Source organism: Pogoniulus pusillus, unplaced genomic scaffold (genome assembly GCF_015220805.1).
Source record: "Pogoniulus pusillus isolate bPogPus1 unplaced genomic scaffold, bPogPus1.pri scaffold_117_arrow_ctg1, whole genome shotgun sequence".
Taxonomy (NCBI): Eukaryota; Metazoa; Chordata; class Aves; order Piciformes; family Lybiidae; genus Pogoniulus; species Pogoniulus pusillus.
Genome location: NW_026974555.1, coordinates 67,096 through 88,850, shown reverse-complemented (window position 1 = coordinate 88,850; position 21,755 = coordinate 67,096). Strand labels below are relative to the sequence as shown.

General features: G+C 59.3%; 3 protein-coding genes and 1 long non-coding RNA gene across 10 annotated transcripts; all 4 read left to right on the top strand.

The window, feature by feature from the left end:
* Window positions 1–4,532: 4,532 nt before the first annotated feature.
* Window positions 4,533–7,198, top strand: LOC135173891 (uncharacterized; the record flags this gene model as incomplete). Its single annotated transcript, XM_064141101.1, has 6 exons — window positions 4,533–4,855; window positions 5,099–5,241; window positions 5,730–5,833; window positions 6,290–6,435; window positions 6,560–6,738; window positions 6,835–7,198. Coding segments are annotated over 6 exons (994 nt in total), but the record flags the coding sequence as incomplete, so codon positions are not given.
* A 2,350-nt stretch (window positions 7,199–9,548) lies between these two features.
* On the top strand, window positions 9,549–10,856 carry LOC135173888 (uncharacterized). Its single transcript, XM_064141098.1, has 2 exons — window positions 9,549–9,852; window positions 9,935–10,856. The coding sequence occupies exons 1-2, from the start codon at window positions 9,549–9,551 to the stop codon at window positions 10,582–10,584; spliced, it is 954 nt and encodes a 317-aa protein (XP_063997168.1). The 3' UTR covers window positions 10,585–10,856.
* A 1,179-nt stretch (window positions 10,857–12,035) lies between these two features.
* On the top strand, window positions 12,036–18,723 carry LOC135173889 (protein disulfide-isomerase TMX3-like). Of its 7 annotated transcripts, none has more exons than XR_010301504.1 (5): window positions 12,908–13,172; window positions 13,394–13,523; window positions 14,311–14,379; window positions 17,689–17,786; window positions 18,483–18,723. XR_010301504.1 is itself a non-coding variant. In XM_064141099.1 (5 exons), exons 1-5 carry the CDS (start codon window positions 13,144–13,146, stop codon window positions 18,658–18,660), a joined length of 444 nt encoding a protein of 147 aa, XP_063997169.1. In that variant the 5' UTR covers window positions 13,063–13,143; the 3' UTR covers window positions 18,661–18,723. The 7 variants fall into 7 exon arrangements, 2 of the variants coding, with proteins under 2 accessions (XP_063997170.1, XP_063997169.1); XM_064141099.1 differs by having other exon boundaries at window positions 13,063–13,172; window positions 17,689–17,726; XR_010301507.1 differs by lacking the exons at window positions 12,908–13,172; window positions 17,689–17,786; window positions 18,483–18,723 and adding exons at window positions 12,036–12,184; window positions 12,389–12,501 and having other exon boundaries at window positions 14,311–14,569.
* On the top strand, window positions 15,950–17,477 carry LOC135173890 (uncharacterized). Its single transcript, XR_010301510.1, has 2 exons — window positions 15,950–16,985; window positions 17,164–17,477. It is a non-coding gene; the product is annotated as an uncharacterized LOC135173890 (long non-coding RNA).
* Window positions 18,724–21,755: the final 3,032 nt, after the last annotated feature.

Sequence of the window (21,755 nt, the reverse complement as noted above, 5' to 3'; positions counted from 1 at the left end):
AAAGGATGAGGGATGGAGTGGAGGGATTGTGAGGGACTGGGATGGCCTGGGAGGGGATGTGGAGGGCCTGGGAGAGAGGGAGAGGGGCATGGGAGTTAGTGGAGGGGACTGGGATATACTGGGAGATAGTGGAATGGAGTGGGAGTGGATTGGGAGGGAAGGGAGAGGGATCTGGAATGGATTGTGAGTGACTGGGAGAGGACTGGAATGGCACTAGGGACTGGGAGAGACTGGGAAGGGACTGGGATGGAGCTGGAAAGGACTAGGAGGGGATTGGGTCAGAGTGGCAGAGGACTGGGGACTGGGAGGGACTTGGGAGGTGACTGGAATCGGAGTGGGATATACTGGGAGCTAGTGGCATGGACTGGGAAGGATTGGGTGAGGCTGGGTGGGACTGGGAGTGGATTGAGAGGAAATGGGAGAGGACTGGGACTGGGATGGGACTGGAATGGACCTGGAAAGGACTGGCTTAGGACTGGGAGGGCAGTGGGAGAGGACTGGAAGGGACAGAGAAGGACTGGGAGGGGAGTGGGATGTACTGGGAAAGGAGTGGAATTGGATTATGTGAAACTGGGATGGGACTAGGAGGGGAGTGAGAGAGGGTGGTTGGGACTGGGAAGGAGACTGAGAGGTGACAGAGAGGGAAATGGGACAGGGAGGGACAGGGAGGGTAATGGGAGGGACTGTTGGGAACTGGGAGAGGAATGGGATGCACTGGGCTGGAGTAGGAGGGCATTGGGAGGAAATGGGAAGGGATCTGGAATGGATTGTGAGTGACTGGAGGGGACTGGGCCAGAGGGAGCATACTGGGAGGGGAATGGGAAGGTAGTTGGAGGGGCTTGGAAGGGACTTGGAGGGGATTGAGAGGGAGTGGGAGGTGACTGGAAGGGGACTGGGATATTTTGAGAGCTAGTGGGATGGACTAGGAAGGATTGGGAGGGTGCTGGGTGGGAGTGATAGAGGACTGGGAGGGGACTGGAGTTGGACTGGGAGAGACTGAGAGAGACTGGGAGGGGACTGAGATGGACCTGGTGAGAACACTGGGAGAGGCCAGGAAGGGACTGGGAAGGTCTGGGAGGGGACTGGAGGGATTGAGAGGAACTGGGAAGGACTTGGAGGAGACTGGAGGGCATTGAGATGGACTGGGAGTGGGGTGGAGTGGGAAGGGGACTGGGAAGGAGTGAGTGGGACTGGGAGGGATTGGGTGAGACTGGTAAGGGGCCTGAGAGGTGTGAGGGAGGGGAATGGGCCTGGGAGGTCTTGGGATGGGACAGGGAGGGGAATGGGAGGGACTGATGGAAGTGGGATGGGATTGGGAGGGACTGGTGAGGCGTGGGAGGAGACTTGGAGGGACTGAGAGGTAGTGGGAGGGAAGTGGGAAAGGATGAGGGATGGAGTGGAGGGATTGTGAGGGACTGGGATGGCCTGGGAGGGGATGTGGAGGGCCTGGGAGAGAGGGATAGGGGCTTGGGAGTTAGTGGAGGGAATTGGGATGCAGAGGGAGGGAAGTGGAAGGGACTGCAAGGGAATTGGGAGGGACTGGAGGGATTCGGATAGGTCTAGAACGGGACTGGGAGGGGACTTGTTGAGACTGGGATCCATACCTGAAGGCACTGGGAGCCATCTGGGAAGCACTGGGAGCCATCCTGGAAGCACTGGGAGCTGAACTGGGAGCGCCATTGTGTCCCCTGCCACCATTCTGTCTGTCTCCCTCTCTCCCTCCCTCCCTGGCGCTGTGAGGGGAAGGAGCGGGAAAGCCAGGCTGCGCTCTGATTGGCCAGCGGGGCTTAGGCGGGAAGCGCTCCCATTGGCTGCGCTGGGCCCAATTCCCCCACTTGGTGTCCACTTTGGGCCCAGTTCCTACCAGTTTGGGAACAGTTTGTCCCAGTATGGGACCACTTTCCTCCCAAGCCCACCCAGTTCCCTCCCGTTTCCATCCCACTGCCTCCCAGGCCCTCCAAATTCTATCCCAATCCTTCTCATTTCCCTCCCAGTCACTCCCAGGGAGCCTGACTGGGTGGAACTGGGAGGGACTGGGATGGACCTGGGTTTGACCAGCAGGGATAGGGCACAGGGTGCAAACTGTCAGGGATTGTCAGGGACTGGGAGGTAATTGGTAGAGACTGGGAGGGAACTGGTTGTGACTGTGTGGGGATAGGGAGAGACTGGGATAGACTGGGAGGGATTGGGAGGAGACTGGGAGGGCATTGGGACGGGCTCGGAGGGAATGGGATGGAGTGGAGGGATTGGAAGTGACTGGGATGGACTGGGAGGTAGGGGGAGTTGAGTGGGAGCGTCTGAAAGGTACTCAGAGGGGCCTGGAAGAGTCTGTGAGGGGATTTGGAAGGACTGGGAAGGGAATGGAAGGGACTGGAAGGGGACTGGGATATGCTGGGAAGAATGGAGGGAACTGGGACAGGACTGGGAAGGACTTGGAGGGGATTTGTGCGAGACTGGGAGGAGATGTGGGAAGGACTTGGAGGGGCTGGAGGTGGACTAGGATAGAAATGGGATGCACCAAGAGGGAGGTAGAGAGGGAACTGGGTAGGACTGGGAGAGACTGAGGGGGACTGGAGAGGAACTGGGAGTGACTGGGAGGGAGTGTGAGGCAATTGGGAGGCACAGGGAGGGAACCGATTGGGACTGCCTGGGGATTGGGAGAGACTGGGAGGAACTGAGTGGAACTGAAAGGCCACTGGGGGGCAACTGGGAGGGACTGGGAGAGGATCTGGGGGTTACTGGGCAGGACGGGGAGCGGAACTGGGAGAGACTGGAAGGAGATCTAGGAGGAACAGAAGGAACTGGGATTAGACTGGGAGGGACTTGGAGGGGATTTGTGAGAGGCTGGGAGATGTGGGAGGGAACTGGGAGGGACTGAGATGGAAATGGGATGGGCCAGGAGGGATGTGAGAGGGAACTGGGTAGGACTGGGAGGGACTGGAGGGATTTGAGAGGGATTGGGAGGAAACTGGAAGGGACTGCGGAGGAATTGGGATGCAGAGGGAGGGAAGTGGAAGGGACTGCAAGGGAATTGGGAGGGACTGGGCAGGATTCAGAGAGGTCTAAAACGGGCCTGGGAGGGGACTTGTTGAGACTGGGATTCGTACCTGGAGGCACTGGGAGCCATCCTGGAAGCACTGGGAGCTGAACTGGGAGCTGCCATTGTGTCCCCTGCCACCATTTTGTCTCCCTCCCTCCCTCCCTGGTGCTGTGAGGGGAAAGAGCGGGAAAGCCAGGCTGCGCTCTGATTGGCCAGCGGGGCTTAGGCGGGAAGCGCTCCCATTGGCTGCGCTGGGCCCAATTCCCCCACTTGGTGTGCACTTTGGGCCCAGTTCTTACCAGTTTGGGCCCAGTTTGTCCCAGTTTGGGACCACTTCCCTCCCAAGCCCACCCAGTCCCCTCCCATTTCCATCCCACTGCCTCCCAGTCTCTCCCAGTCCCCTCCCATTTCCATCCCACTGCCTCCCAGTCTCTACCAGTCCCTTCCCATTTCCATCCCACTGCCTCCCAGTCTCTACCAGTCCCCTCCCATTTCCATCCCACTGCCTCCCAGTCTCTCCCAGTCCCCTCCCATTTCCATCCCACTGCCTCCCAGTCTCTACCAGTCCCTTCCCATTTCCATCCCACTGCCTCCCAGTCTCTACCAGTCCCCTCCCATTTCCATCCCACTGCCTCCCAGTCTCTCCCAGTCCCCTCCCATTTCCATCCCACTGCCTCCCAGTCTCTACCAGTCCCTTCCCATTTCCATCCCACTACCTCCCAGCTCCCCCCAGTCCCCTCCCATTTCCATCCCACTATCTCCCTGCTCCCCCCAGTCACCTCCCAGTCGTTCCCAGTCCTTCCGGATTCCATCCCATTTCCCTGCCAGTCACTCACAGGGAGGGGAACTAAGAGGGACTGGGAGGAACTGGGACTGAACTGGGAAGGACTGGGATGGAACTGGGTGCGATTGGCAGGGACAGGGTGTGGGGTGCAGACGGTCGGGGACTGGGAGGGGATCCGCAAGAGACTGGAATTGACTGTGAGTGGATCTGGGAGGTACTGGATCGGATCTGGGAGAGACTGAGAGGGGCTGGAAGGGACGGGGAGGAACAGAAGGGACTGGGATCGGATCTGGGAGAGACTGAGAGGGGCTGGAAGGGACGGGGAGGAACAGAAGGGACGGGATCGGATCTGGGAGAGACTGAGAGGGGGCTGGAAGGGACGGGGAGGAACAGAAGGGACTGGGATCGGATCTGGGAGAGACTGGGAGGGACTGGAAGGGACGGGGAGGAACAGAAGGGACTGGGATCGGATCTGGGAGCGACTGGGAGGGACTGGAAGGGATGGGGAGACGAGGGACTGGGATCGGATCTGGAGCGACTGGGAGGGTTTGAGGAGGGGACGGTCGGATCTGGGCGGGACTGGGAGGGATAGGGACGGGGCTGGGATCGACTGGGAGGGACTGGGCCGGTCCGGGCGGTATCTGTGTGGGCCTGGGAGCAGAGGAGAGCATGGGAGCCATCCTGTGAGCACTGTGCGTTGTCCTGGAGCACTGGGAGGTACTGGGATCCATACCTGGAGGCGCTGGGAGCTGAGCTGGGAGCGCTGGGAGCCGCCACGGAGCCCCCTGCGGCCGTTTTGTCTCCCTCCCCCCTCCCTCCCGGCGCCGTGAGGGGAAAGAGCGGGAAAGCCAGGCCGTGCTCTGATTGGCCAGCGGCGTTTGGGCGGGAAGCGCTCAGCCTCTGCGCTCTGGCAGGCTCTGGGGGGTCTCACTCTGGGTTTCGGTGTCCCCTTTGGCTCGGCCCCCCCAGCCACGGCTCCAGGGGTCTGGGGGTATCGAAAGGGCCTTTGGGGGCATCTAAAGGCGTCAGGGGTGAGCTGGAGGGGGTCTGCGGGTATCTAAAGGAGGCCTGTGGCCATGTAGAGGGGTCAGGGACCCTCGTAAAGGGGTCCGTGGGCACCTAGAGTGGGTCTGGCGAGATGCAAAGGTGGAGGCTGTGCTTGCTGTGCAAGGCTGCTTGTGTGTGTGTGCTTTAGGTGTGGTTTGCTCTGGGGTGCAGTCAGTGTGTGCTGCTGTCCAGCCGAAGCACTGCAGAGCTGCTGCTTCTCCTTGCAGCACACGCTCAGAGGACAGGTCCCTGGATTGCAGTGCTGCTCCAATGGCCTGTGGTGGCTGCAGGCAGCCGCGGCCCGGGGAGCCCAAGACTCAGCGTGTGGAAGGGTTGGGAGCAGCCCTGGGTGCCTGCAAGGATTCGGGAGGTGAGCTGAGCAGGTGAGATGGATCTGAGACACCTTTCAGAGCAGCTGCTGTGAGTATCTGGAGTCTTCCTGCAGCGTTGGTGCAGTTAAAGTAGAGAAAGCAGCTCTGGAAGGTTTGTGCTGCATCTTCCATCCAGCTGCGTTCTGCAGCCCCTGGGAAGGTGTTGGTTGGTAGAGCGCATCTGTGGGAGGTGTGAAGGGAGCTGGGGGTCTGTCTGCCTGCACAGGGAGAGCTCAGCTGTCTCTGCTCGTCACAGTGCTAGAGAGCAGCTTTCAGAGCTCCGCAGCGTGCTGGAGCTGCTGCAGGAGGATCAACTGGTGTCTGCCTCCCAGACACAGGGAGAGCAGCGTGGAGCCTCCTCCTGTCTGCTTCGTCCATGTGGCAGCTGTCCTGGCACTTGTCATGCCAGTGAAGTAACTGAGCCATGCCGAGAGAGGGGAGGAAATGCAAAGCAGTGGCCCTGAGACAAATCTCACTCTTCCCACAGGCCCGAGCAGGTCTGAAACCCTGCCACGGAGAGGCACAGGCCCCGCAGCAGTGCCTGCATTTCAGCAGCTGCCCATCGGAGCTAAGCACAGCCTCGGCTCAGAGGTGAGGGCATGGCTGTGAGAGTGCAGCTGTCACCAGCACCTGCTCCTCTCCGTGCTCCAGTGGGGCCAAACGTTTCAGATCCACCGCTCCTCTGGGCACTGCAGCACTGAGGACTAATTTGAGGGTGGGTTTGTGTTGGGTTGGTTGGTTTGGGTTTGGTTGTTTTTTTCCCAGGTGCCAAAGCATCTGGGCCGTCTCTGATCTCACTGATCCCTTTTCTGTCATAAATGAAGCTTTACCAAAAAAGTTACAGTCGTGTCACTTCCAGCCTGATCTGCATGGCTTGAGCAGCCACTGCCAAAGAGCAAAGCCTTTGTCAGGGCTCTCGGAGCAGCTCGTTCGTTGTGTGTGTGAAAAAGGCAACCAAGTGTCAGGGGTTGTCTTTCCCATCTTCTGGTGGGGTGCTCTGACGTGCTTTATTTCTGTCTGGCTGTCACTGGTACGTGTCCCTGGCAGCTCAGGAGCATGTCTGCTGGGCAGTGCTGGGGGCCAGGCGTCCCTCCTGTGTGTGCATGGCCCACATGGCAGCACCCTGCAGTCAGAGCTGACTGTGTGCACTGGAGGTGGAGTGTTGGAGTGGGATCAGCTCAGAGCTCTGCAAGGTCAGTGCATGGCAGTGGAAAATGAAATGCTTTGGCAGTGTTTTTACTGGGGGCATAGGAGCGTGCCCACACCTTCACAGTGTGAGTAACTGAGCTTTGTCCTTGGTTGTTTCACTCTTGGCAGGTTTGCACTTTGCTTTCCACTCCACTGGCCAAGCCAGCCAGATGTGCAGCAGCAGCAGGATGGGCACGAGGGCCCCAGCTGCTGCGGTGAATCCGTCAGCACGGACGCTGGTGCCGCTGCAGCCTGGCCCTGCAGCCTGGCAGGGTGATCTCCTTTGGCTCGGCTCCTGTGGGCTCCAGGTAGGGTTTGTCTGTGTCTGCCAGGAGGGAAGGGTTGAAAAGGAGATTGCTCAGTCAGAGCTCTGACCTAGTAGCTGAAGATTCTGTCCAATGCAGATGCTGACAGAGCAGCTGGATGAGCAGAAAGCCTCTCGTGCAAACGGCTGTGGAGTGCTTCTCTCTGTTCCCTGCTGCTGGGAGGTGCTGACAGGTTAGGGTTTGCAGGGAGGCAGATCTCGCGGAGAAGGGCTGAACTCACTGTGCAAGGACACTGCACAATCCAGTGTGGATCAAAAGCGAGTGACAACTTTATTTAGTAGCCACACGCTTATATGTGTTACAGATAATTTATGCATACATGTAAGAAGCTAAATGGCTGAATCCCTAAATACCCCATTTGCTCTGCTTGAGTTGTCTGCTGACTCGTCAAGGACAGTGCCTCCCTGGCTAGTTATATTAAATGCTGCCTTTGTTTATTCAACATGTCTTTGTTTCTGTGTGGCCTAGCACAGCCTTAATTTAGTTCCATATACTCATCCTGCTTGCCCACTTCTAAGTCATGTCCATTTTCCTTTAGCCATTCTGCAACAAGGGTTAGTGGAGGGGTGTGAAGAATTTGCAGGGATCTCTAAGGGTCTGCAGACACCTTTGAAAGGTCTGAAGTTGTCTGTAGATGTCTCTAGGGTGCTGCAGGGGTCTGCAGGCACCTCTTAAATGTCTGGAGGGGTCTGTAGCTGTCTGTAGAGGTCTCTAGAGCTTTGTAGAGGAATGTGGGTGCCTGCAGCTGTCTCTAGGGGGGTGTGGAGGTCTGCAGGCACCTTTCAAATGTCTGGAGGGGTCTGCAGAGCTCTGTCAGGGTCTGTACATTTTGGCAGGGTTCTGTAGGAGTCTCTGGGCAGCTTTTAAAGGTGTGGAGGGGTCTGCAGGTGCCTGTTGAGCTTTGTCCATGTCTGTGGTGGTGTGTAGTTGGGTGTGGGTGTCTGCAGAGGTGTGAAGGGGTCTGTAGCTATTTGTCAGGGTCTGAGAGAGTCTGCAGAGGTCTGTAGAGTTGAGTAGGTGTTTGGAGGTTTCTGTGTGGGTCTGTAGGTGCCTGCAGGCATCATTGAAGGCTCTGGAGGGGTCTGTAGATGTGTGCAGGGGTCTGTTAAATATCTGGAGGGGTCTGGATGGGTGTGGGGAGCTCTGTAGGGGTCTATGTGTTTGCAGGCAGCTGCAGGGGTCCGTAGATGCCTGTAGGGATTTGCAGGGCTCTGTTAGTTCTCTGTAGAGGTCTGCCTGGGTCTGGAGGTGCCTTTTAATGGGTCTGTGGAGGTCTGGAGGGCTCTGCAGTGGGCTGCAGTGGTCTGTTAAAGGTGTGGAGGGGTCTGTAGGTGTCTGCATTCAGTGAAGGAGTTCTTTGGCTCCAGGACACTTTTGTCCAGTGTCTCTAAAGTGTGACTGTCCCAAATGAGATAGAGGTGCACTGGCAGCGTGTTTGCAGGTGGCCCCAAGCTGAGTGGTGCTGGAGAGCAAGCCGAGGGGCAGGATGGCATCCAGGAAACACCTGGGCAGGCAGGGGAGCTGGGCCCAGGCGAAGCTTGTGAGGTTCCAGGAGAGCAAGGGCAGGGTGCTGCGTGTGGGCGGGAGGAAGCCTGCCTGTGCCTGCGGGCTGGGGGCGGAGGCGATAAAGAGCAGCCCTGGGGGTGCTGGGGAGAAGCTGAGTGCGAGCACATGGTGTGAGCTTGCAGGCCAGGAGGAGCCTGTCGGTGTCTGCAGGGCTGTGCAAGCAGCTGTAGGAGTCTGCCCAGGTCTGTAGGTGTCTGCAGGGGTCTTCTAAAAGGCCTGGAGGCTTTTCTGAGTGTGCAGAGGTGTGCGGGGGTCTGGAGGCATCTGTAGGTACCCTTAGGGGCCTGGAGGGCTCTCTGGGTGTCTGTGGAGCTCTCTGGGTGTCTGTGGAGGTGGTTAGGGGTCGGTAGAGGTGTCTGTGGTGCTGTAGGTGTCTCAAAAGGCTGTGAAGGTCTTGAGGTGCCTTGCAAAGGTCTCGAGGTGTCTGTAGAGGTCTGTAGGGGTCTGCAGGGCTCTATGGAAAGGTCGGGAGGGGTCCCTAGAGGTCTCCAGGAGGCTGGAGGGGTGTGCAAGTGTCTGTAGCATTCAGCAGGTGTGTGGAGGTTTCTGTTCTGGGCCCGCAGGTGTCTGCAGGCATCTTGTAAAGGTCTGCAGGGGTCTGTGGAGCTCTGTCAGGCATCTGTTAAGTGTCTGCAGGAATCCATTGAAGGTGTGGAGGGGGCTGCAGGGCTCTGCAGAGGAGGCTGTGGCTGTGTGTAGAGGTCTTAGGGGTGTGAAGAGTTTGCAGGGGTCTGTAAGGGTCTGCAGAGCCCTTGGAAAGGTCTGAAGTTGTCTGTAGGAGTCTGGAGATGTCTCTAGGGCACTGCAGGGCTCTGCAGGGGTCTGCTGCTGCGGGAGGAGTGGGCTGGCGGAGCCACGCCCCCTCCCTGGCCTTTCTTGCCTGGCTCTGGTTGCTGCGTCTTTATTTGCATAGCCACACCCCCTTTCCGTAGCCACGCCCCCTCCCCATGCTGCGCCTGGCCCCGCCCCCTCGGCCCCGCCCCTGCCCCACAGTAACTAATTATATGGTGACAGATTTGGAGCTTCCTTTCGAGGAGGAGTTCAGGAGGTGGCTGCTGATTGGTGGATTGTGATGGGCGTGGTTTGCCGCTTGTTCTGCCTCCCTCATTTGCATACATTTCAATATCAGGCTCTGCCTTTGAGTACCTTGAAGATGTGTTGGGGGTTGGGGAGGGGTTACCAGGAGGGTCAGCAGCTGATTGGTGGATCCTGTGGGGGCTGTGGGCATGGTCACCCCTGTGCCCCGCCCCCTCATTTGCATAAACGAAGGCAGGGTCCACCTGGCGGAGTTTGGTGCTTTATTGGGCGGGGGGAACTGGTTAGGACGGGGAGGGTCAGCAGCTGATTGGTGCGTCCTCTGGCGTGGGCGGGGCCTGCCCCTGCCCCGCCCCTCCGAAGTGCTCGATGGTCTCCAGCACAGCCCCAGCAGCTCCAGGAAGGAGGAGACCTCCCCCCGCAGGCCTCCAGCCCCCCGGGAGACCCAGAGCCTGCGGGGGGAGGGCTCAGGGACCCCCAGACCCTCCCAGGGACCTCCAATAACCTCCCAGGGACCTCTGATGACCTCTCGGGGACCCCCAGACCCTCCCAGGGACCCTCAGACCCTCCTAGGGACCACCCAGGGACCCGCAGACCCGCCCACTGGCCTCCCAGAGACCCCCACTCACCTCCTTGTATGCCCCCACTAATCCCCCAGCCCCTCCCCGTCCCCGCCCAGCGCCCCCCAGTGCCCACTCAGGCCCTCAGCTTGTCCCCGCAGCACTGCAGCCTGGCCTGGGGGCGCTGCTGAGGCCTCCCCCAGGGCCGGGCTGGGGGCTGCAGGCCTGGGCCCAGCGCCCTCAGTGCCACCTGTGCCAGGCCAGCAGGCAGCAGGCAGCAGCACCTCCCTGGCAGGGCAGGTCAAGGAGCCTCGGGGGAGGGACCCCAGCACCCCCCAGCGTCCCCCCAGTCCCCTCCCACTGCTCCCAGTCCCCCCCAGGCACCCCTGGGACTCTCTATGGCACCCACAGACCCTTCCCCTACCCCCCGCCACCTCTGACCCCCGTCAAAACCTCACCCGGGGACCCCCATGACACCCCCAGACCCTCCCTCTGCTCCACTGCCCCCTCCCCCCAGCCACCTCGGACCCTTCCCAAGGCGCCCCCAAACCCCCCCAACCCCGGGGCCGCCTACAACACCCCCAGACCCTCCCCCTACCCCCTTCAGCCACTTCGCCCCCCCCCAAATCCCCCTGCGACCCCCCCAAGCGCCCCTGGCAACCACTGACTCATCCCCAGACCCTCCCCCCACTGCTCGCCCCCCCCCAGCCACCTCATCCCCCCCCCCGGGACTCCTCAAACCCCCCTGGGGCCCCCCCGAAGCCCCTCTGGGACTCTCCAAAACCCCCCAGCCCCTTCCCCCGCTCCCCCCCGAGCCCTCTCGGACCCCTCCCGGGACCCCCCAACTCCGCCTAAGACCCCCCCGGGGCTGGGTACAGCCGCAGCAGCTCGCTCCGCGCCGCCATCTTGCCTCCGTGCCGTCACTTCCGGCTGGCAGGCGACGCTCTGGGCTCTCCTCTCGCTGGTCAAAGCCGCTCTAGGCCTCCGAGGTCCTCCAGGCGCCACTGCGAGCGGCTCCGGGCCAAAGCAATGACTGTGCTCAGCTGCAGGGGTGGATTTGCCTGCACTCAAGCTGCTGCTGCCAGAGCCCCTCCGTGTCAATCTGTGCTGCCGTTGGGTTCTGCAGCTCTCTCCAGCAAGCATGGCATGAGCTGAAGGAGCAGCAGGAGCAGCATGGCCGTTCCCCAGGCAGCAGGAGGGTTCAGCCCAGCACCAGCTCATGCGGGAGGAGCAGATGCTGAGGAACATCCCCCACGAGACGCAGGTGGCCAAAGAGGCTGGGTCAGGTAAGGCTTTGTGTGGAGTTTGTGCTCCTTCTGGCAGTCAGGTGCACCGGTTCTGAGGAGTAGAAGCATGGAGTGGTTGCTGTTGGAGAAGAGCTTCCAAATCATCCAGGGCAGCCCTTAAGGCAGCACTGCCAGGTCACCCCTAAAGCATGTCCCTGAGCAGCACAGCTGTAGGACTTTGCCTCCCTCCAGGTAGCTGCAGCCAGCAGTGAGCTCACTGATCAGACTCTGTGCTCAGAGCAGAGCTGCTGCAGCCCTCTCAGCATCTTGGTAGCCTCCTCTGCACTGGCTCCAACACTTCCATGTCCTTCTTGTGCTGGGGGCTCCAGAACTGCCCCCAGGACTGCAGATGGGGTGTGAGGAGAGCAGAGGCAAGGGGCAGAATCCCCTCCCTTGCCCTGCTGCCCACACTGCTCTTGCTGGAGCCCAGCACAGGGTTGCTGTCTGGGCTGCACTCACACTGCAGGCTCCTCTTGAGCTTTGCATCAGCCCAGACCCCCAGGGCCTGTTCCTCAGGGCTGCTCTCAGCCGTTCCCCATCCAGCCTGGAGTTGTGCTTGGGATTGTGCCCACCCAGGTGCAGGACCTTGCACTCGGCCTTGATGAATGCCATGAGGTTGGCCTGGGCGCACCTCTGCAGCCTGCCCAGTTTGTAACTGGGGCTGTAAAGAATGGTTATGCATTGCCTGTGCTTCTGATTTCAGGAGAGTCCCATTTCATTCTTGATGCTTTCTTTAAGAGAGGCATACAACTGAGCTCCCTCAGAGAAGCAGCATGAAGTGCATGAAGGATGCTGGCTGCACTCAGTACAGACAAGGCACATTGGAGTAGGTTAACAAGATGCTTGACATTTGCCCTTAATGGTCATTGTCTTCAAATGCATCATTCGGGAGTGAAGTTGCTTGGCATTTGCAGTTGACTACTTCTTCTCTGGCCTTTGGAGTGAAGGAAGGGAAAAACCAGAGTTGAAGATGTCAGCTCTGTAAGTTTTCTCTGGGTGATCAAAGCATGCACAACATCCTGTGCTTGTGCTCTGGAAGATTCTAGGAGCTTCACGGGGACTCAGGGAGCACAAGTTCTGGATTTCTGTGGGCTGTCTCTAGATGAACACCTGAGTGCAGTGAATCTAAAAGCAGCTGTCTCTCATTTGAAGTTAAAGTGATGTGACTGATCTGGTGCTTTATAGGTGCCAAAAAGGAGACCTTCTTCACCTGCTTCTCCTGTGCAAGCTCTTCTGTCTGTCTGCTGAGATGTTTCTGCCTGTTTCTCTGGCAGAGAAGTGTTTGCTTTTTGGGCTGGGTAAGTAGGAGATTTGTTTTGTTGATTTGCTTTGTTTTGTCGCTGAATACTTGGTGCAGCTGGCCTCAGATGCTGTTTGTTCACAAAGGACACACTACTGTGTGATTGGTGGGCATAGAAGCAGTAATTGCTGACAGAAGCACGCTTGTGACCTTGGCTGTAAATTCATGAACAGGCATTACAGTGTTTCTGTCTCTGCAAGCCAAAGTACTCTCATGCTGAAGAACTTCTTCCTCAGATCCACTCTGAGCAGCCCTGCTCTCCCTCAGCTTCAAACCATTCCCCTTGCCCTGTCTTTAGACACCCTTATGGAAAAAGTCCCTCTGCAGCCTTCCTGCTGCAGGTTCCCTTCAGGTACTGGGAGGTAGCTTTAAAGTCTCCCTGGAGTCTTGTCCCCTTCAGGCTGAGCAGCCCCAGCTCCCTCAGCCTATCCTCTTAGAAGTGCTCCAGCCCTTGGCTCATCCTCGTGGTCCTGCTCTGAACTGGTTCCAGCAGTTTTTCGTTCTTCAGCTGGACTGTGGCCATGTGGAATGTTTTGGGTTGTGCTTTTGCCTTTGCATGCTGAAAGACTTCCTGTGTTACCTTAGTAGTACGTTTCATGTGCAAGGTTCCTGTCTGTGATCTCTTGCTGCTGGGGAAGTCATGAGCTACCTGTGGGGGTGTGAAATGCAGTAAGCTTCCATCGCGTTGCCTGCACGGATGTGAGGGGACAAAGTACTGCTGAGAAGCTTTTTTGTACCATTCTCTTCCCCCTTCCCCTCTTGCCTTTAAGGGAACACACACAGGGAGAAGCTCACTGAGCGCCCTCTGACATGCTGTAGGAATTCTTTGCTTTGCAGTGTTTTACACTGTGGCTCTTCAAACCTGTAACCCATCTGCTTTCCATTGCCAGCGAGCTGACCATCCGTACTACCGTCGCCTTGAATGCCTCCAACCAGCAGTGTTTGCTGCCAGACAGACACCTGGAGAAGACAGAGGACATGGTTAAGTTCATGAAGGATATCTTGGATGGTGCTGCTGAAGTAAGTCTTTGTTGTGGCTTGAGATATATTGGTTGGTGTTTGGTTTTTCCCCCCTTAGCTGCGGTGGCTCCGATTGTTACGCCCTGTGATTTATCTTCCTGTCCTGGCTGTCTTCCCGTGCTGGGTGCTGGCAGTGAATACGTGGTGAGGAGTGCTTGGGGTGTGCCATCCTTTGCTGTTCTCACTGTGGGAACTCCAAGAGCCATGGAATGGGTGCGTTATGAGTGATGCACAATTAATAACCAATATTAATGTTGGTATCCAGGCAAAGGTTGTTAATAACTACAACCAACCTGTTTCTTATCATTCAGTCTCTGCAGAAAGCTTATTGACAAGGTTCAAAGCACACAGCTGGGGTATTTGTACACTTAGAATCATGGAATCAGCCAGGTTGGAAGAGACCTCCAAGCTCATCCAGCCCAACCTAGCCCCAGCCCTCTCCAGTCAGCTAGGCCATGGCACTAAGTGCCTCATCCAGGCTTTTCTTGAGCAGCTGCAGGGACGGCGACTCCCTAGGCAGCCTCTGTGGTCTGAGAGCAGAGCAGCAACTTGCTGTTAGTTTGCTGTGATGGTCTCAAACAACTGTGGGAGAGTTTGGCATGAGCCTGTTGGAATGCTTAGCCTTACTGGAGGAGCTGGGAGCGTCTGGGCAGCATGAAATGCAAGAGCAATTGCTTTTCACTTCCTTCTTAAGGGACTTAAGGGTTGGGAGGTCTGAAGAATGAACTGTTGGGATCATAACTGCAAAGTGTCAGCAGTTTTGACATGGTTCCATTTGACATTGCAGGCACAGGCTGGTGATGGACTTCTGCAACGAAGCAAGAGAGTCATCTATGAGGCCAAGGCTGCTGTAATGGTAGAGTTCATTGCTTATTCAGTGAGGTGATGCTCTTGTCAGTCAAGAAGGACTTAGTTGCAGAGGCTTTAGAAATGCTTTGATGTAAGCTTGTTGCTATGCTGTGCCTAGTGTATCTATTGTCACTATTTAGAACTAGGCTTAAACCAAATGAACTTCTGGATTAAAACAGCCAATCATGTCTGCCACAGTTCTAACTGTTCCACCTGCAGGAATGTCACATTTTTCACTCTGCTGTTAGTCTGATGTATTTTAAGGGACAGAATCATGAAAATCCAACCTCTTTTCCTTGAGCTTTTTGCCATCGCTTCAGAGGTTCTTTTGTGTTCTGAGCAATGTTTTGGTTTCAGTCTGTCCCAGTCCTCTGTCAGCCTCCCAGCCAAGAAATCTCTGCTGCTGGTGAGGCGGAGCAGCTTCTGTCTGTTGTTACTTGTCCTAGTGCTGAGCACCACCAAGCAGCAGCTGGCACCTTGGTGCTGACCCCTGCCCCTCGGCAATGTATAGACGTTAAGGAGATCCCTTCTCTTCCCCAGACTAAACATCCCCAGGCCTCTCTCTCTTCTTTCCAGACCCCTCCCCCCGGCTCTTGCCCCTCCCCCAGTCCTTTCTTCCATCCCTCCACCTCCTCTCTTCACCCCTCCACCTCCTCCCTTTTCCCACCCCTCCTCTCTTCACCCCCCCACCTCCTCTCTTCTCCCACCCCTCCTCTCTTCACCCCCCCACCTCCTCTCTTCTCCCACCCCTCCTCTCTTCACCCCCCCACCTCCTCTCTTTTCCCACCCCTCCTCTCTTCACCCCCCCACCTCCTCTCTTTCCCACCCCTCCCCTCTTCACCCCCCCACCTCCTCTCTTTTCCCACCCCTCCCCTCTTCACCCCCCCACCTCCTCTCTTTTCCCACCCCTCCCCTCTTCACCCCCCCACCTCCTCTCTTTTCCCACCCCTCCCCTCTTCACCCCCCCACCTCCTCTCTTTTCCCACCCCTCCCCTCTTCACCCCCCCACCTCCTCTCTTCTCCCACCCCTCCCCTCTTCACCCCCCCACCTCCTCTCTTTTCCCACCCCTCCTCTCTTCCCCCCCCACCTCCTCTCTTCCCCCCCACCTCCTCTCTTCCCCCCCCACCTCCTCTCTTCCCCCCCACCTCCTCTCTTCCCCCCCCACCTCCTCTCTTCCCCCCCACCTCCTCTCTTCCCCCCCCCCCGCCTCTCTTCCCCCCCCCCCCCTCCCCTCTTCACCCCCCCCCCCTCCTCTCTTCCCCCCCCCCACCTCCTCTCTTCCCCCCCCACCTCCTCTCTTCCCCCCCCACCTCCTCTCTTCCCCCCCCACCTCCTCTCTTCCCCCCCCACCTCCTCTCTTCCCCCCCCACCTCCTCTCTTCCCCCCCACCTCCTCTCTTCCCCCCCCACCTCCTCTCTTCCCCCCCCACCTCCTCTCTTCCCCCCCCACCTCCTCTCTTCCCCCCCCACCTCCTCTCTTCCCCCCCCACCTCCTCTCTTCCCCCCCCACCTCCTCTCTTCCCCCCCCACCTCCTCTCTTCCCCCCCCACCTCCTCTCTTCCCCCCCCACCTCCTCTCTTCACCCCCCCACCTCCTCTCTTTTCCCACCCCTCCTCTCTTCGCCCCTCCACCTCCTCTCTTTTCCCACCCACCTCCTCTCTTTTCCCAATCCTCCTCTCTTCGCCCCCCCACCTCCTCTCTTTTCCCACCCCTCCTCTCTTCGCCCCCCCACCTCCTCTCCTTTCCCACCCCTCCTCTCTTCCCCCCCCCACCTCCTCTCTTCACCCCCCCACCTCCTCTCTTTTCCCACCCCTCCTCTCTTCACCCCCCCACCTCCTCTCTTTTCCCACCCCTCCTCTCTTTTCCCACCCCCCCACCTCCTCTCTTTTCCCACCCCTCCCCTCTTCACCCCCCCCACCTCCTCTCTTTTCCCACCCCTCCTCTCTTCACCCCTCCACCTCCTCTCTTTTCCCACCCACCTCCTCTCTTTTCCCAATCCTCTTCTCACCCCCCCCCCCATTTTTCTCTCCCTCCCCACCTCCTCTCTTCTCTCTCCCCCACAATAACGAGAGCCACACCAGAGGCCAGAGCTGTGCTGTCGCAGCAAGCAAAGGGCAAAGGAGGCAACGAGATGCTCTAGGGACTCTGACTCTTGCTGCCAGGCTGCAACAAGAGGAAGGCAGATTCTGGCCCCCAACAGGTGAAAACAAGAGAGCAGCAAGGCAGGAAGCACAAAAGCAAACCTATCTCATGAAGGAAACAGCACAACTTCAAGCACAGTTTTAAGCACAGCATACCAAGGAGGAACAGAAATCCCAAGCAGAGCAAAGGGGAGGAGTGGCTTAGAGAAAAGCAAAAGCACCCCACAAAGCACACAGCCAAAACACCACCCCACAAAGGACACAGCCAACCTACCCCCGCAAAGGGGATCAGCCAAAGGCTTCTGCCTCTCCTGGGGCAGCTTAAAAAGGGGAGGTCAATTGAAGTCTCCTCCCACCCCAGCTGTGGCCACTTTGCCCTCCCTGCTCAGTGCCCTTTATAAGCAGAGCAGGAGGAGCCCAGCCCCAAGCTGGGCCCATTGCGGGCCAAGGGATCCTCCGCCTGGCATCCCAGGTGAGTGCGCACGGGTGAGCACCGGGTGCGTGGTGGAGGGTTTCAAAGGCCGGGGGGGCCTGGCTGGCCCCCTGGCTAGCTAGGGCCACCTTAGGGCTGGGCTACTGACCCACTGCAACATCCACCTTAGCTCACGGGTGCTAAGTCTGTGTTGCTACTGAGGCTGAGGTTTCTCTAGGAGGTTGGATCCTCGAAGGTTTTGCTCTGGGTTCTGCGATGGAGGCAAAGATGGAGCAGGAGCACTAACTGGAGCTGGTAACGGACCAGCAGCAGCAGCTGGTAATGGAACTGGTAATGGAGCAGAAGCTGGTAACGTAGAGTGGAGAGGAGGAGGAGGAAAGCAGCAGAGACTGCCCGGGGGAAGGCAGAGAGTGGGGGCAGGACGGCAGGGGCTGCCCGGGGAAAGGTGGAGGGCAGCGGCAGGAGGGCAGGGAAGAGGTACAGAGCTTTCAGGTGCTGAGCTTCAACAGAAAGACCTGATGGAAAAGAAAAGAGACTAACTTGTTTAGCAAAAGTACTCTCTGGAATTTCCCAAGTCGCTTATTTATTGAAGGCAGTCATTTGTTGGTCATTGTCATCACGAGAGAGGACCTTTTGGTTTGCGTTAGGGTGGTTTGGGCTTGCCTGTAACTCCAGGCCCCTCAGAAATTGATGGGGGGGGAAAACCCCAACCCATGGATGTTCTCTTGGTTGTCTTTAACAGATAAACCAAGAGCAAGTGCGACTGAAAGAGCTTTGCAGGTAACAACTCTGTGACCCTGTTTGGAGAGTTTTGAATTGGTCATTGCCAGCGAGATCAAGGTAGTGCCCCTTGGCCTTGCTGCATGTGGTGAACTGCTCCTAACACAGCCCAGCTGAACACAGAGTCAGGTGAAATGAAGGCTGAAGAGATAGGAAAAGTCTTTCTCAGCCTCATAGCTAAAGACAGTTTAGTTTCCCCAAGAAGTCCCATTCTACCTGTTGTGCATTGGTTTGATGCCAAAGCCAAACAACTGCCCCAGACCTTTCTATTTTCTCAGCTTTGGTGTAAATGAATATGAATTGAGGTTGGATGAGGCCCTGAGCAGCCTGTTGCAGTGGGAGGTATCCCTGCCTAGAGCAGAGGGTTGGGACTGGATGATCCTTGAGGTCCCTTCCAACCTAAACCATTCAATGAAGTCTTTTATCAGCTCCTAGGATTAGTGACAGTGGGGAATGTTTGCTTGCTATGAGCTGAGGGAGCTGTTTCCTAAATGGAATGTTCATTAGTTCTTTAGCACCTGAAAATGTTGGCAGGCTACTTGATAAACCTCCTGGAACGCAGGGGCCTGTTGAATTGTTTTCCCAGTGCCTGAACAACTTGCAGTGCTGTAATGGGTTAGCCTCCTGTTTCCCTCCAACACAGAAGTGAGGCAAAAGTAACACAGCCAAGGAAAAACCCTCTGGGTTGAGATCAAGAGGTAAATACAAAATGAGATCCTGCAGTGCACAATTACCTTAGCCTGTTTCTGTTTGCAGAAAGCAGGAGTCAGCCACCTGCCACCCATCCCCTCCTGACCCCAACCCCAGAAACCCAAAGCAGCACTTGGCACAGGAGGTCTCTCGTGTTGCAGTCTCAACTTCAAGCCCTGGAATACTTTGCTTCAGCCAGCAGCATGGGGTTGGATACCAACAGCAGAGTCGACTTAACCTGTGACTAAGTGAACTTTAAGTGTTCTGACTCCACAGTGGAACCTGATAAAGAAAGATGTGAATGGAAGCAGGCTCTGACTGCTCTGTGTAACTGATGAGAAGCTTTCTGAAGGAGGTGAATTTGTTTTACAGCCCTTCCCTCAGCTGGTTACAGATCTTCAAGGTAGCTGCTGGTGCAGTGTCTGTTGGAGACTGTTAGCCACTCTGAAGGAGGGAGTTAGTGGAGCATCATAGGAACATGTAGAGAGATTGGTCAGGAAAAGGCATTTGTGTTACCCTTTTGAGTCATTTGAGTCACTTTTATTGTAATCCCATGGCTGAGAGCAGGACTCCTTTGTGTCCAGGGTTAAAATCTTCAAGGAGAAACAGTGCCAAGGCTCTGAATTGATTGGGACTTGGTGCTGCTAGTTACAATGTAGGACAGTTAAGGCAGTCCTGTGTTTTGTGATTTGCCTTTTTTCCTACCGTTCTAGTTTTGGCTCGGGCTAGTGTGAAGTGTCTCTGGAACGAGGTCCTTGTGGTCCCTTCTGACCCTGACTGATTCTGTGATTCCAGCAAGCAGCTTTTGACTTAAAAACCCCTGAGGTCACTGCAGCACCTCTCTATGGAATAAAAGAAAGGGATTTTGCTGCACTGCTGAGAACTGTTTCCAGCTCTGAGCCTTTGTTGTTGTGGTTGTTTTTGGTTCGTGTTTATAAACAGCAGTAGCTAAGCAATCCTCTCTGAGCTATGGACCAGAATCTGCTGCATCCTGTGCAAGAAGCAGATCCCAGTGTGATCTGGTGCAGCTGTAGCACTTCCTAACTGCTAGGTTTGGGAGGAGGGCATGTGTCTCAGTCGTTTCTGAGCTGTGATAGCAATCAGGTGTCTGCTTAAGTCTTGACCCTCTGCCACGTGCTGCCACGTTCACCAGATCTTTCTCCCGGCTTCGGGGAGAGAAGGAGTGTCCAGCTCCCAGAGTGGGTGTCAGAAGCGATGTGAAGTGAAAGGGGTTTGCTGAGGTCATGTAGGAAGTTGTGTGAGGGAATCTGGCAGTTTGGTTTTTGATTTCTTCAGTCTCTAAAGTTTTTCTTGGAGCAGCTTCACTGCAATCCTTTTAAATGCACAGAGTATCAGCACAGGCCCTTTTAGACAGTCCTCCAGCTTTGCTGCAGGTCCCTTTCAGATACTGCAGCGTAGCTCGAAGCTCTGCCTTCTCTTCTGCAGCCTCCACAGCCCCAGTTCTTTCAGTCCTGCTTCCCAGGAGAGGTGCTGCAGTCCTCTGCTCCTCTTTGTGGCCCTCATCTGGCAGAAGAGCTGTGTTTTTCCTCTAGCTCCTGCAGAACGGCCTTAATTCTGGTGTCAGCAGCTCCCCCTGTGTCTCCTCTGCTGTCTGTAAATCCCTCCAGAGTAGATCAAGGAAGTGCTGAGTAGCCCCAGCTGGAGTTGAGAGCTGTGCCTATAAAGTGAGTGTGTAGGAGTGGCAGAGCGTGGGCTGTGCCTTGCGTGCGGTGTGCTGTTGGCAAAGGCAATAGGCAGAGCGGCGCTGGGCTGAAGGCGCTGCCCCCGGCCGGGCGCAGAGGCGCTCTCGGTTGTGTGTGCTGCCCTCCGGTGTTTGCTCGTGGGTACTGCAGTTGTGTAGCGGCTGCGGTGTGGCGCCGGTGCTGAGTGCTGCCACCGTGTGTTTGCTTGTCCACACTGCATTTCCTCAGCCGCGGCGGGCGCCCGTTTTCCTGCCTCGTCTCTAAAGGCCGTGCACGATTGAAGTGGCTGAAAGCTGAGGGGAGGGGAGGAGAGGAGGGGAAGGTGAGAGGTGGGAGGGAGAGCTGAGAACTGGTTTGGATTTGTAAGTATTGGAGTGAGGAGTTAAAAGCGGCAGGCAGGGGGGGCGGGCCGGCGCTCGGGGGGCGGGCCGGCGCTCGGGGGGCGGGCCGGCGCTCGGGGGGCGGGCCGGCGCTCGGGGGGCGGGCCGGCGCTCGGGGGGCGGGCCGGCGCTCGGGGGGCGGGCCGGCGCTCGGGGGGCGGGCCGGCGCTCGGGGGGCGGGCCGGCGCTCGGGGGGCGGGCCGGCGCTCGGGGGGCGGGCCGGCGCTCGGGGGGCGGGCCGGCGCTCGGGGGGCGGGCCGGCGCTCGGGGGGCGGGCCGGCGCTCGGGGGGCGGGCCGGCGCTCGGGGGGCGGGCCGGCGCTCGGGGGGCGGGCCGGCGCTCGGGGGGCGGGCCGGCGCTCGGGGGGCGGGCCGGCGCTCGGGGGGCGGGCCGGCGCTCGGGGGGCGGGCCGGCGCTCGGGGGGCGGGCCGGCGCTCGGGGGGCGGGCCGGCGCTCGGGGGGCGGGCCGGCGCTCGGGGGGCGGGCCGGCGCTCGGGGGGCGGGCCGGCGCTCGGGGGGCGGGCCGGCGCTCGGGGGGCGGGCCGGCGCTCGGGGGGCGGGCCGGCGCTCGGGGGGCGGGCCGGCGCTCGGGGGGCGGGCCGGCGCTCGGGGGGCGGGCCGGCGCTCGGGGGGCGGGCCGGCGCTCGGGGGGCGGGCCGGCGCTCGGGGGGCGGGCCGGCGCTCGGGGGGCGGGCCGGCGCTCGGGGGGCGGGCCGGCGCTCGGGGGGCGGGCCGGCGCTCGGGGGGCGGGCCGGCGCTCGGGGGGCGGGCCGGCGCTCGGGGGGCGGGCCGGCGCTCGGGGGGCGGGCCGGCGCTCGGGGGGCGGGCCGGCGCTCGGGGGGCGGGCCGGCGCTCGGGGGGCGGGCCGGCGCTCGGGGGGCGGGCCGGCGCTCGGGGGGCGGGCCGGCGCTCGGGGGGCGGGCCGGCGCTCGGGGGGCGGGCCGGCGCTCGGGGGGCGGGCCGGCGCTCGGGGGGCGGGCCGGCGCTCGGGGGGCGGGCCGGCGCTCGGGGGGCGGGCCGGCGCTCGGGGGGCGGGCCGGCGCTCGGGGGGCGGGCCGGCGCTCGGGGGGCGGGCCGGCGCTCGGGGGGCGGGCCGGCGCTCGGGGGGCGGGCCGGCGCTCGGGGGGCGGGCCGGCGCTCGGGGGGCGGGCCGGCGCTCGGGGGGCGGGCCGGCGCTCGGGGGGCGGGCCGGCGCTCGGGGGGCGGGCCGGCGCTCGGGGGGCGGGCCGGCGCTCGGGGGGCGGGCCGGCGCTCGG

Excerpts from the sequence above, each read along its gene's own strand:
- LOC135173889 (XM_064141099.1), top strand. The coding sequence starts at position 13,144 with ATGAGCTACCTGTGGGGGTGTGAAATGCA. Across the intron at positions 14,380-17,688 it reads AGGCCAAGGCTGCTGTAATG|ATAAACCAAGAGCAAGTGCG; the intron begins GTAGAGTTCATT and ends TGTCTTTAACAG. Across the intron at positions 17,727-18,482 it reads CGACTGAAAGAGCTTTGCAG|AAAGCAGGAGTCAGCCACCT; the intron begins GTAACAACTCTG and ends TTCTGTTTGCAG.
- LOC135173888 (XM_064141098.1), top strand. The coding sequence starts at position 9,549 with ATGGTCACCCCTGTGCCCCGCCCCCTCATTTGCATAAACGAAGGCAGG. Across the intron at positions 9,853-9,934 it reads CCCCAGACCCTCCCAGGGAC|CACCCAGGGACCCGCAGACC; the intron begins CTCCAATAACCT and ends CCTCCTAGGGAC.